Here is an 11,973-nt window from a genome sequence, read left to right as displayed (position 1 = left end):
TTTTACCCAATTGTTGGCTTATAAATGCAGTGTGTTAGAGGGAAAATGGGCAGTGTTCTGCATACGATAAGAGATTTAACATGCATTATCCCCCCCCCCCCCATCGGTTGAATGGCAAGACATCAATTCGATTAGGACCTGTGCAAATCCCTCCTCCCCAGGGCCTGGCTCTGTGTGAGAACACATACATTGAGGACCTGCAACTGTTCAGTGTGTGTCTCCATCCTTTCCTGGTAGGCAACACAATCAAATATGATTCAGTGCGGGAGGTCCCGGGTTTCTGTCCCGCCTCTAACTCTTGCCTGCAGGAACTCAGACCGTTACAGTATTAAACCTGTCATACAAATAGAACGGGAATGCCATCTTGGGATTGGTTGCTGTAGAGGGCATTAGTAGCCAGGAAATGCCCTCATTGCCCACACAACCATCACTGGTAAAGTACAGTAAGGTATCAATCCGCCAAAATCTAGCACAACTGTCAGAACCACAACAAATGAAATTAATGGCTATAACAGGTCACAAAAACGAGTCCTCAAAAAAAAATTTACTGGCTGCATCTCTACACAAACGAGAATGGTCTTCACAACTCCAGTGTCTTAGCTCCTGCAATTGCTGTCCACCTGCCGTCAATAGTTAAATCAGCAGCAAACCTTCCAACTGCAAAACCACGTTAACAAAACTGAAGCCCAATGCTTTGCTCCACCCTTAGAAATCTCAGCCACGAACAGACCAACTATGTTTCAAAAGTACACCAGCACAGGAAACCTACAATTCAATTTTAAATAAAAATTTACAAAAATACTTTACAAAATACTCATAACTTAATTCCTTTCTTTTAAATGAAAACTAGAATTTAATAACTTTTCAGAAACAGTTTATTATATTGTAGCGAGTCTCGGTTCCCGCAGGCAGGCGCCTCACACAGGCGGAGTGAAATAAATTAGCCCAATTGATAAAACAAAAAATACCCATTTGCATTATATGACTAAACTCAGTCACTGTGCATTGAATATTGAAATGTACTGCTTCACACCAAACTGTGGCACAGGGTTAGCGTTCAAACAAAACAACAATATCCAAACTAACCTACAGCAGCAGGTGTAAACCTGGAGGTAAAAGACAGTACCTCATTGGAAATGTAAAGACTTTATATATGCCGTAAATTCCCTTGCTAAACTGCTCTATAAACCTAACACAGACAAAATACACTACAATTAACCTGCAACCCTAAATACATAAGATAACATACTTACGTTTGCGAGCACGAGATTCTGAAATTGGTGAAATCAAAGCGAAGCATAAAAGAAAACGCAAAACACTCATGGCATCGGTTTTATGGATCCAAAGCAAGAACGAGGGATCAACTTCTCCGCGCAATTACTTCTCAAGAAGATGGTATAGTTATTATTTTTATTTTTTTTTACCCGCTCTTTTATAACTGATTAGATTGCTCGGCCCATCATGTGATAGTTATAATGAGACACATCTGCTTTCTAATTACCTGACGTTTAATCTGCTCATTCTTGTCAGGGATGCCCTCGAGTCAACAGTTTAACCTGTTAAACAGTATATAGTCATGGAAACCCACACTTCGGATTCATGCTTGTGTAAGATAACTGTTCCAAAATCCAAGAAGTATAATGCCAGTTACATTGTTATATAGCCTAGTTTAATTGTCACTGCGATCCTACTAAAGCTTTAAATTTAAAACGGGCTACCACCTCAAATATTACAAATGGGGTGTCTATTCGGAATGGCTTTATGATAATGGAATCACAAATCAATATTTAGTTTTTCAGGAACTACCTGGAATACACCCACGCGTTTTGGAACCATTGAAAACTCATTTGAATTATTATAGTTGTGCATTCGATAATGATAGCAAATTGCAAAATCGTGTCTAAAATTAAGACAAGTTGAGATGCCTTCCTATACCACTGCCCCAACGAGGGGTAGTAGCATTATGTGCCCTGAGGAACCCAGCAAGCAAAAACATCACGATGTCATGAGTGGTTGTCCTTTGCCGCCCTGGGATATTACAGGACACTGGGATTGGTGTCCTGGCTGTAGTATTTGTGCCTTTCTAATGCAATATTTGGACTTTGCATGTAATCAAATTAAAAGCACATGATTTTTGAATATATGTGGTTCCCTTTAGCTACCATGTGAACGAGTGCATGGAAATCACATGCAATTGGAATATTGCTGTCAACAAAATGTAATCTACTGTAATTGGATTAAAGCAGTAGTCTTTAATCTAAACGTCACCCTCTGCCTGTCTCAATGCCAGTACAGTATCAATGAAAAGAGAGGTTAACAAAACTGCCATCCGAAAAGCATAGCTCTTTACCAGGGCCTCTGTAAAGCTGTCCAGTTTTACAGTTGTACAGTAAATACAATTTAAAGTAGTAATTTGCTATATAATGCAGTAGTGTTGTATGTTGTAGTATAGTGCAGTTCCTAGTTGTAAGAACTAAGTGCTTATTCAGAACATTTACTAGTTACTGTATTAAATGTAGCACCCTACAGTAAATGCTACATTTCAAAAATAATTGAGACCATAGTAAAAATCAGATTACTATAACTTTACTGAAAGTACATACTTTAGAATACTATAACCACCTTGAAGTATGACATAATACTGTCAATTACAATCTTTAAGTATGACTATAGTACTTTTTATCTTTTATAGTGAGCAATAAAAAGAATAAGTAGTGTTATAAAATCACTTTACAGGTACGCCATCAAAACAATCCTTGGGTGGGATAAATAACCCTGCAATTTCACACACACTCCAGTATAAATACTTGACAGTGGAGTGAAAAGGAAAGGGGGTTGCAGGACACACTTTTCTTACTGGGGTTTTTTGGAAAGTTCCTGCAGTTGGACTGAACGAGAATGTGGTTGATGAAGGTCAGTTAGCAAACACTATCAAATGTGGAAACAGACCACTGGTACACATTATAGTATGTTTCTTTTTTATTATTTTTTTCATTGTAGGATAAAACATATTTGAAACAAACACAGTGCTGTATGTGGTAACTAACTTATAAATAGTGCCAAGCCTGTAGTAAAATGAGTTTACAAAAAACACTGTAGTTTTACATGTGATAGTGTACCATACATTGTATTTTAAAAGGCATAAATTAACAGTGGCAAAAGAGGAACGTTACTAAGAAATATTGGGTTCCACCCCTATTCCCCCATTCCTAAAATATATCCACATGAATGAATAAATACAGTAGTTTTACAATAGTTATTTAGCATGCTGCACACTGGGAGTGTCACACTTGTCTTGCCAAGTGTGACACTCCGTCTGCAGCATGCTATATAACTGTACCACAACTTTATTACATGCCCTTACAAATAATACAATATATCTTTACTTTATTCTTGTTTATTTAATGATTGTTTATTGTATCTTGTTAAAATTTCTTTTATCAAAAGGCCAAGCAGCCAAACACATGATTAACTTCAAAAGGTTCAACGATCAAAAATGTTCAAACTTAAACCACCAGGAGCTCCACTGGAGGTGGCTTCAGTGGAATCTTGCCCAGGGTGAACCTCTTTTCTCTAAACTCCTTCAGCTCTTCTGCCGTTAGCTCGCCCTGTGGTGTGAATAACTTGCCAGAAGCAGCAGAGGAAGCCCCTGTGCTGGTGCTGCCTAAAACATTTGCTGAAGGTACAGAGGAACTTCCAGATACTGAGGAAGCAGAGGATGGTCCCCCAAAGCCAAAGGAACCACCGAACCCAGAGGAGCTCGAGGAGGGAGCCCCGAACCCTGAGCTGCTCCCGAATCCACCAGATGGGGCAGCAAAGCCTGGGGGCTGCACGCTGCCAAAGCCAGAAGGCTGCTCTTTCCCTGCTGTAGGTGCAGCGAAGGAGAAAGAGGCAGCAGAAGGTGTGGAGGAGGAGCTTCCGAAACCAGCAGAGGGAGTGGTTCCCGAAGCCCCGAATGCTGGCTGCTTCTGTGGTGCTGGGGAGCTGCCGAACACAGTTGTACCACCAGGGGGTGCACTTCCAAACCCACCACTGGATTTGAAACTGAAGCTGCTGCTGCTGCCACTAGTTGGTTCACTTGCTCCAAAACCTGTAAATGAAATGAAATGTATCAACTAGTCACTGATGATGTTTACTGTAACTACAGTGATGCTCAACATAAGCCAAAAAAAGAAAGAAAATAAATAAATAAAATTTACACACAAGTAATAATATATAACATTTAACATTTACCCCACACATTTATTTTGTTACTATTGCTTCTGGTCATACTGTAAAGGGTTAATGTTTTTACATTCAAACTGTACAGATTCAAGCAAAAATGTCAAGACAAAGGCAAATACTAAATTTACTTTCCAAGCCACAGGTGCTACTAAACTACTAGAAAAGTAGAAACTAGTGCCTCTGAAATAATAAAAACAACAACACAAAACTATGGTTTAAAAAAAGATTAAAATAACGTGAGGTTTCAAATGTAGCTTGGACAAAGGGTATCTGGGGCATTAAGACTGCATGCCAAACAGATTGGTCAAAAGGGATGGATTAATATGCAACGCCAGGGCTTCAAATGAGGGAAACGTTAACATCTATCAAAGTTTGACAGACAGGCTTAAATAATCATAAACTGCCTTCCTAACATAAAGACTTCCTACCTGCTGACCCAAATGTAGAGGCTTGTTTTGTCCCAAACCCAGCTGCTGGGATGTTCTGTTTGGGACTGTTCAGTTCTGCAATCTTAAACAAAAAATAAGAATATTCTGAACACAACTTTAAAAGACACACACACATACTTCTCCTCCTGGTGCTCTCTATTGAATGTCAGTTATATTCTTAAGAGCTTCCTGTGTCCTACGAGATTTCGAAAAGAAGCAAACTGCCAGGAAAAAGCAAGTCAGAAGCACAGATCTGTCCTGCCCGTCTGTGCTCGGCTGGGAATTTAATCGAGCATTTTGCCAGGAACACTGGCTTACCTCGACAAGTTATTTTTTAATCATAGTTACACTGAATTTACAAATCAGCTTTTATCCTTCAATAAAAAAAAAACAAACAAACAAACAAAAAAACTTTTATGTTAAGCTTACCAAAGATGATCTTGTTGTTGAATTCTGTGTCTTTAACTCCAATAATCTGTTTTTAAATTGATTTGCTAACTGCTGCACAGAATTAGCCTAGTAAAAAACAAACACAATTTAGAGAAAGTACAATATATCAAATTGTCCAGGTGAGGTGAAAAGCAGCATACAGTAGGTAGTTCATCCATAACTTCAAACACTCCACTACCACTCTATCTATCTATAAATAAATTTGCAAAACTTTTCACAAGTCTTTATCAAAGAAAAAGTGTAGTGAACCTTAGTGTCTTCTGACCGCAAAAGTACAGCTATAGGGGGATGCAAAACATTTGGCCATAGCTGAATACTGTAGTTCCTGCTCTTTACAAATGTAAACAAATTACTGTTCTGCTGTTTCCTCAAGGGGAATTCCAAACCCTGTTCCATGCAGGTCATCAGTTCAGGGAGTGAAACTGTGACTATGACTGTGACTAATGTATTCGCTCGAGTAACAGTCAACCTTGTGTAAGTCGAGCCCCCCACTGTGAGGGCGAGATTTGGGTAGAATTATTATTTTTTAAATTTTTCCATTTGTTATTGAAACAGTGATGGTAATTTTAGTGAAACAGAAAACAAAAAGTAACTCCTAAAATCAAAACTGTTGTTAGAGTGCACTTCAGGTGTTAGTTTTCCTAAATATATGTATTAGATATCCTGACGGTGTTTGAACATCAATTTTTCAAAAATAACAATTTTATAAGCACTTCTACCTAGAACCACAGTAGTTTTTTGTATAGCCTACAATAGTATTACGTTCCTCACAGAAGCACTATGCTGCAGGGTCACGTAATTGAAAATGTAACTTTATTATTGTTACACATGTGTCAGCTTTTGAAAATACAAAATTGTGAGTGTAGAGTGGTTGGCAGGGTGCAGGTATGTGGCTAAGTACTGTATGGGAACTTGCCTCTGGCACTGAATGCATGCCTGCCACAGGGCTCCCCTGGGTCCTAAACCCTGCTAGGTACAGACGGGGATTAAAGTAAACACACACCGGCCATGACTTTTGCAGAAATTAAAGGTTTCCTGACATAACGGGCTTTTTGCTCGTGTATCAGTCGACCTCCCCCCAACTTCAGGATTGTGTTTAGGGGTTAAATTTCTTGACTTATATTCGAGCGAATACAGTAATTTCAATTTTTTCAACTACATCATAAATACAGTGTAATTAGAAGCATGTTAGAAATTACTTAACTGGTTGTAAGTAGTCAAAATTGTGTCAAGGTATAATATAGTTCGGGCACAGTTGAAAAATATCCTTGAGCAAAATAAGAAACAAATACAAACTTTATTGTTTCATCATGAGGGAGTTCCACTCATGCGGGGGCAGGGTTAGGGTTAGAGTTAGGGAAGAAAGTGTTCTCACGTAATTCTGTAAATTGCCTGCAGCCACTCCACTGTAGTATTCCAGTCGGAGTTCTTCCGGTGAGATGTCAGAAAACCCTTGTGAAAAAAACAATACAAAGACATCAATAAATAAACAAAGAGCAGATGTACGTAAGTAGGGTGAAACCTTTATTTAGAATGCAAGTACAAAATATAATATAAAAAGGTTTTTAAGTACATAAGGTTTTGTAAAGTTACCTGATATAAAAGGTTTTTCCTTGGCAACAGAATAACATGAGAAAGGCCATTGATTGGAGCTTTCCCAAATTTCCATGTCATGTTTGATTGTTTCCCTGAGGTAGAACGAAACATGCTGTTAACTGTATATGATATATTCTAGCTGTGTGCATGTTATTAGAACACAGGAATGTCAGTAGGAAAGGTAACTATTATCACACCTCTCCGTAATATTTAAATACCTGAACCATTTTAAAGCAAACCACAGTTTTTTAGGGAATTTGGTAAACTCTAACCCTACCAATGTGAATTAACCGTTTGCTTTTACCGTTTTGAGATACTGACATTGACAAATATAAACATTGTGGCCACTTTTACTATACAGTGACAATCAACCAAATGCATCTGAAATGCTGGCTTTACAACTCTATGCTTAATAAAGCAGTCTTGAGAAGTAAACTGTGTGATGTGGAACCATCCCTTCTACTCTGCTCCTCCCACCTGATAGCAAGGTTTTATTTAACAAAAAACCTGAACAAGCAATCACTTCCACTTAATCACAGTATGTATTAAAATGATCGCACTTTAACGTTTACCTTTGTGAACAAAAACTGCCATACTTAAATCAAGAAAGGTTTTGATTTGAACTTTGACTCCCATGTGATGCAAAACTGATGCAAATGATTGTGCGATGCACATTCCTCAAGCAATCTATTACAATGTGTAAATGTAATTATATGTGCTGCAGCAACAAAGTGTTTTCACATTTGCATTACATCTCGATGCAAGCGATAAAGCTCAAGAGGAGCAAAACAGTTTCTCCTCTGAGTTAATGGATCTAGTTACAAATGTGGGTGTCATTTTTGATCCAGATCTTTCATTTGAGCCACAAGAATGTTACCAAAGTGTCTTTTTTTCATTATATTACATAGTGCCTTAGTTTGGCAATCTTCCTCTGCTGGATGCTGAGAGACTGGTGCGTTCTTTTATAACATCTTGGATCGATTACTGCAATGCTCTTTTCTCTGGTATTTCAAGTCGTGTTATATCTTGATTGCAGCTTGTGCAAAATGCTGCTGCTAGAGTTTTAGTAAGAATAAAGAAACAGGAAGACATTACCCCTGTGTTAGCAGCCTTACAATGGCTTCCTGTACAGTTTAGGGCTGATTTTACAGTCCTGCTTCTAACTTAGAAAGCTTTAAAATGGCCTTGCTCCCGTATTTCTAGAAGACTTGCTGACTCCATGTGTCCCTAGCTGATCTCTTCAATCACAGGATGAAGGTTTGCTCAGTACTCCATGGATACAGAGAAAGGTAGGTGGCAGAGCGTTCAAGCTTTAGAGCCCCTAGGGCGTGGAATGATCTGCCATGATTTGTAAGAGAGGCACCATCTCTTGCTGCTTTTAAAGTAAGATTAAAAACACATTTTTATAATTTGGCATATGTATATTAAAGGGAAAATGTATTATAAATGATGCCCTTGAGCCAATGCTTTTTACAGTAAGATTAAAGAAATGTAAAGTGTAATTTTATCCTACCTTTTACTGATTCTCAATTGTTTTGTATAATACACATTTTTGTGTTGTTTCTATATGTAAAGCGCTTTGAGGCAATTCATCGTGAAAGACCCCAATATAAGAAATAAAGACTGATTCACTGTTTGAACTTACAGAAGATGTTCAATGTCATCTCCTTGGCTGCCTCCTTCAAAATCTTTCTGGGAATTCAAAGCGGAAAATCTATTCTCTGTGGAAAAACTGAAACCTGAGGCTCCCGAGTTTGAAAATCCTTTCCTGCCTCCATCCTGATTCCCAAATCCTGAAGGTCCACCAAAGCTGTTCCTCCCCTCATCTCGGCCGCTTCTCCCTCTCCCCCAGTCTGCCTGCTTGTTGAAAGTAGAGGGCTGAATATACTCAGAGTTCTGAGACCTCTGGGACGGATTGACCCAGACTCTGTTGCCAAACCCTGGTGTTTATAAACAAAGAAAAAAAGAATATTAAGTGGTAATAATGTAAAAGCCTGGTGGGAAATGGATTTATTTCAACAGCCATATGGTAGGCTGATTTTTGCTACCATGGAACTGAGCAAACTGACAGGGCATACTAATCCTTACAGCAGCAATAGGCGTGTCCGTCACACTTCCTGCCCAGGTCTAACCAAGTTCTTCATTATTAAATTACACCAACCAATTAAACCCATGACAAAGTGCTAAAGTACTTTCAATGAATTACACCAACTAAACCGTGAATCGTCTAGAGTTGCCTATCCTTGACCTACAGCATGCCTGACTAACTGGCAGACACTAGGAACAGGCAGGTAATAACCAGCTTTGAAAATGTAACAAAACGAATGTTTTTATCAAAATTAGATTTATCTTTAAATAAAAAATAGCATAGGTAGTTATCTTCCCTTTTTACGTAGTTTAACTAGTAAGCAATACATTTTATAAGGAATATTCTGTACTTGAGCATCCTGTGACCATGGTTAAGCTTGTTAGATTCATCTTGAATAATGGATTCTGCCAAATAAACTAAATAATAATAATAATAATAATAATAATAATAATAATAATAATAATACTGCTATCATTATGGTGCCTCCATGTGCAGCAGTAGTAAATTAAGTTGCCAGATGACGTGCCTCCCTGCTGTATATATTGCGCCAGATCTATTAATATGCACAGCTATGGTTCAGTTTCCTTAACAGTAAAGTTACTAGGATGTTTGCTGAAGACCAAAAGTTGCACAACGAATGTCGAAATAAATTAAAGTGAAGGGAAAAAAATAACATAAGAACATTTAATAATCTGAGGAGGTTATTCGGCCCATCTATACTCGTCCAACTGCTGCTAGTACTATTAGCTAATCAACATGTTACTTTACTGAACACAAATATTATAAAACAGTGTCTCGATATTGTGCTGTATGCTCAATTTACCCAGTGAATGTGATTCAATGCAAGCAGTGATGTAACACTACAGTTCACTGAGTCACGTAACCTAACTTACTTTCTTAATTAGCAGAACACAAACACGTCTGAGCTCTGAGCAGGCCTGTGTGCACCACGCTAGCACTGGAGTTCTACAGTACGTTGTATTTCTCAAAATAGCTAGCCAGTAAAATAAAACAGAGAACATCAGTCAAAATAGGTCGGTAGTGAATAAAACAAAGCAACATGTATTTGTTTTCTGTCACATACCTCCTCCTCCTCCTCCTCCTCCTCGACTCGGTTGTTGCTGGTGATGACTAGCGTCTCTGGGATGTTCATTCCAGCATTTGTCACCAAAACGGCACCTTCCTTGTAAAAAGAAGCCACAGACTGTCATTTTAACCTTTACTTAAAATGCATAACAATTCTTATTATGGTTTTAAACAACTTAATGCTTCTTTTGTCATTTACTCCATGGTGCAGCAGGCCTCTCTTAGTTTGTGTAATAATTGTTATCATAAATTCAGTTTCCAGGGCTGTGAGACTGACTCGTACCGTAGTACCAGGAATATAAGCCCATCTTCCTATATTTGACTGTGCCCTTATTCGCGTTATAGCTACGTACACATGTGCGAAACAGTTGAAGCAAAAGGCAGATTATCAATAAAACACAACCAACCTAATATTGCACCTATCCATATGAAATACAAGCAGCAAAAGTCGTGAACATTTTTTTACGGACTACACGCATACATTCTCGATAACATAGTACATTTACAATAAAAAATACACACTAAACTTACTTTTTAAAAGAAATACAGACTAGAATTAGTCTGAAATTGAAACATAGAAACTAGGTCGGCTGGGTTTGAAAAAGTTGATTTTTACACATCCAAGGCAAGAATCGGCAGTTTTGTCTTTATCTACCACCACTAAACAGAATAACATAAATAAATAACATTGTGTCGTTAAAATTATAACAATTTCACCTGTGACCTGAGCTGGGCTCTCAGTCTTCAAAGTTAGTATTACTGTATTACTACGAGCCCCATGACGTTATCATCCAGCTTTTAGATTTGGCAATACAAGGTTTTCATTTCGACGTCTCAGGAATATATATCAATACATACACTATGTATGTATTGATGGGTAATGACTGAATACCCCCCCCCCCCAAAAAAAAAACAAACATTAGAAAACGTCTTAAAAGCAAGTTATGTATATATACACTAGAGTTCATGGGCTAGGATTTGAATAATAATCTATTTTCACAATATTATAAATTATTTTGAACCAAAAATGTTTCTCATTCATCAAAAATAAGGATAAGCACCAGTGCTACAAATGTCTTGTGTCTATTCTTGAATATAAACTGCAACCCTATTCAGATACATTTTTTTCACTTTTCTGAGACAATGTAGGCCACTTAGCATCCCAAGAGCTACTGATTAAATATCCCTATTCCCTACTTTAATTTATGCACAAAATGAGGGTTGTTTTTTTGCCTTCATATGCTTAAATTTGAGTAAATTGCATTTTTGACATGCATGATGGAATGGCATCCTGTCAAAAATGAATAATACCAACCATTTACTGTTTAATTTATTTACTGCATTTATATAGCACTTTGTTATACAAAAGTATTGCAGAGCACTGTACAGTACAGAGCAGGAAAAAACAAACCACAATAGATTTGTATAGCAATTCACACATACAACTGCCATAATCAGACCATTTAAATAACATATTTAAATAACAGTACACAGATAATACAAAACACACAAAGATAAGAAAGCCACTTTATAAAAGTGTGTTTTTAGTCTTTACTTGAAAACTATAACAGTCCCAGCTTCCCTGACAAACAAAGGCAGAGCATTCCATAATTTAGGAGCTCTATGAGAAAAAGCCCTCCCTCCTCCCATGCTGCTTTTGTTGACCCTCGGAATAACCAGCAGCCCCGCATCCTGTGATCTCTGAGTGCAGTTTGGAAGATACAGGACAGTAACTCCTGCAAATGACTAGACGCTAATAAATTCAGGGCCTTGTAAGTTACCAGCAAACTCTTAAAATCAATTCTATACTGCACAGGGAGCCAGTGTAAAGAGGCCAAAACAGGGGTAATATGTTCACTTTTCCTGGTTTTAGTCAGAATTCTAGCTGCGGTATTCTAAACAAGCTGCAAGCGGGATACCACACGTTTTGGAACACCAGAAAAAAAAGTGCATTGCAATAATCAATTCTAGATGAAACAAAGGCATGCATTAGTCTCTAGGCATCAGATATGGAAATAACTGGTTTATTTTTTGGTTATATTTCTCAAATGGTAAAAAGGTACTTTAGTAACTTCCCTAATATCTCAAGAGTCTTATATC

General features: G+C 37.8%; 1 protein-coding gene across 2 annotated transcripts; it reads right to left on the bottom strand.

Moving 5' to 3' along the window:
- Positions 1-2,964: 2,964 nt before the first annotated feature.
- On the bottom strand, positions 2,965-10,122 carry nup42 (nucleoporin 42). 2 transcript variants are annotated; one of them, XM_041248990.1, is made up of 7 exons: positions 9,872-10,122; positions 8,344-8,638; positions 6,696-6,790; positions 6,478-6,554; positions 5,082-5,168; positions 4,653-4,734; positions 2,965-4,090 (listed from the first exon to the last, which is right to left on the bottom strand). In XM_041248990.1, exons 1-7 carry the CDS (start codon positions 9,996-9,998, stop codon positions 3,507-3,509), a joined length of 1,347 nt encoding a protein of 448 aa, XP_041104924.1. In that variant the 5' UTR covers positions 9,999-10,122; the 3' UTR covers positions 2,965-3,506. The 2 variants fall into 2 exon arrangements, with proteins under 2 accessions (XP_041104924.1, XP_041104925.1); XM_041248991.1 differs by having other exon boundaries at positions 9,875-10,122.
- Between the last annotated feature and the right edge of the window lie 1,851 nt (positions 10,123-11,973).

This window comes from Polyodon spathula, chromosome 4, assembly GCF_017654505.1.
Source record: "Polyodon spathula isolate WHYD16114869_AA chromosome 4, ASM1765450v1, whole genome shotgun sequence".
Classification (NCBI taxonomy): domain Eukaryota; kingdom Metazoa; phylum Chordata; class Actinopteri; order Acipenseriformes; family Polyodontidae; genus Polyodon; species Polyodon spathula.
This window is presented reverse-complemented; position numbering and strand designations above follow the sequence as displayed.

Excerpts from the sequence above, each read along its gene's own strand:
- nup42 (XM_041248990.1), bottom strand. The coding sequence starts at position 9,998 with ATGACAGTCTGTGGCTTCTTTTTACAAGGAAGGTGCCGTTTTGGTGAC. Across the intron at positions 6,791-8,343 it reads GATGACATTGAACATCTTCT|GGAAACAATCAAACATGACA; the intron begins GTAAGTTCAAAC and ends GTTCTACCTCAG. Across the intron at positions 5,169-6,477 it reads CAGGCAATTTACAGAATTAC|GCTAATTCTGTGCAGCAGTT; the intron begins GTGAGAACACTT and ends GTTTTTTACTAG.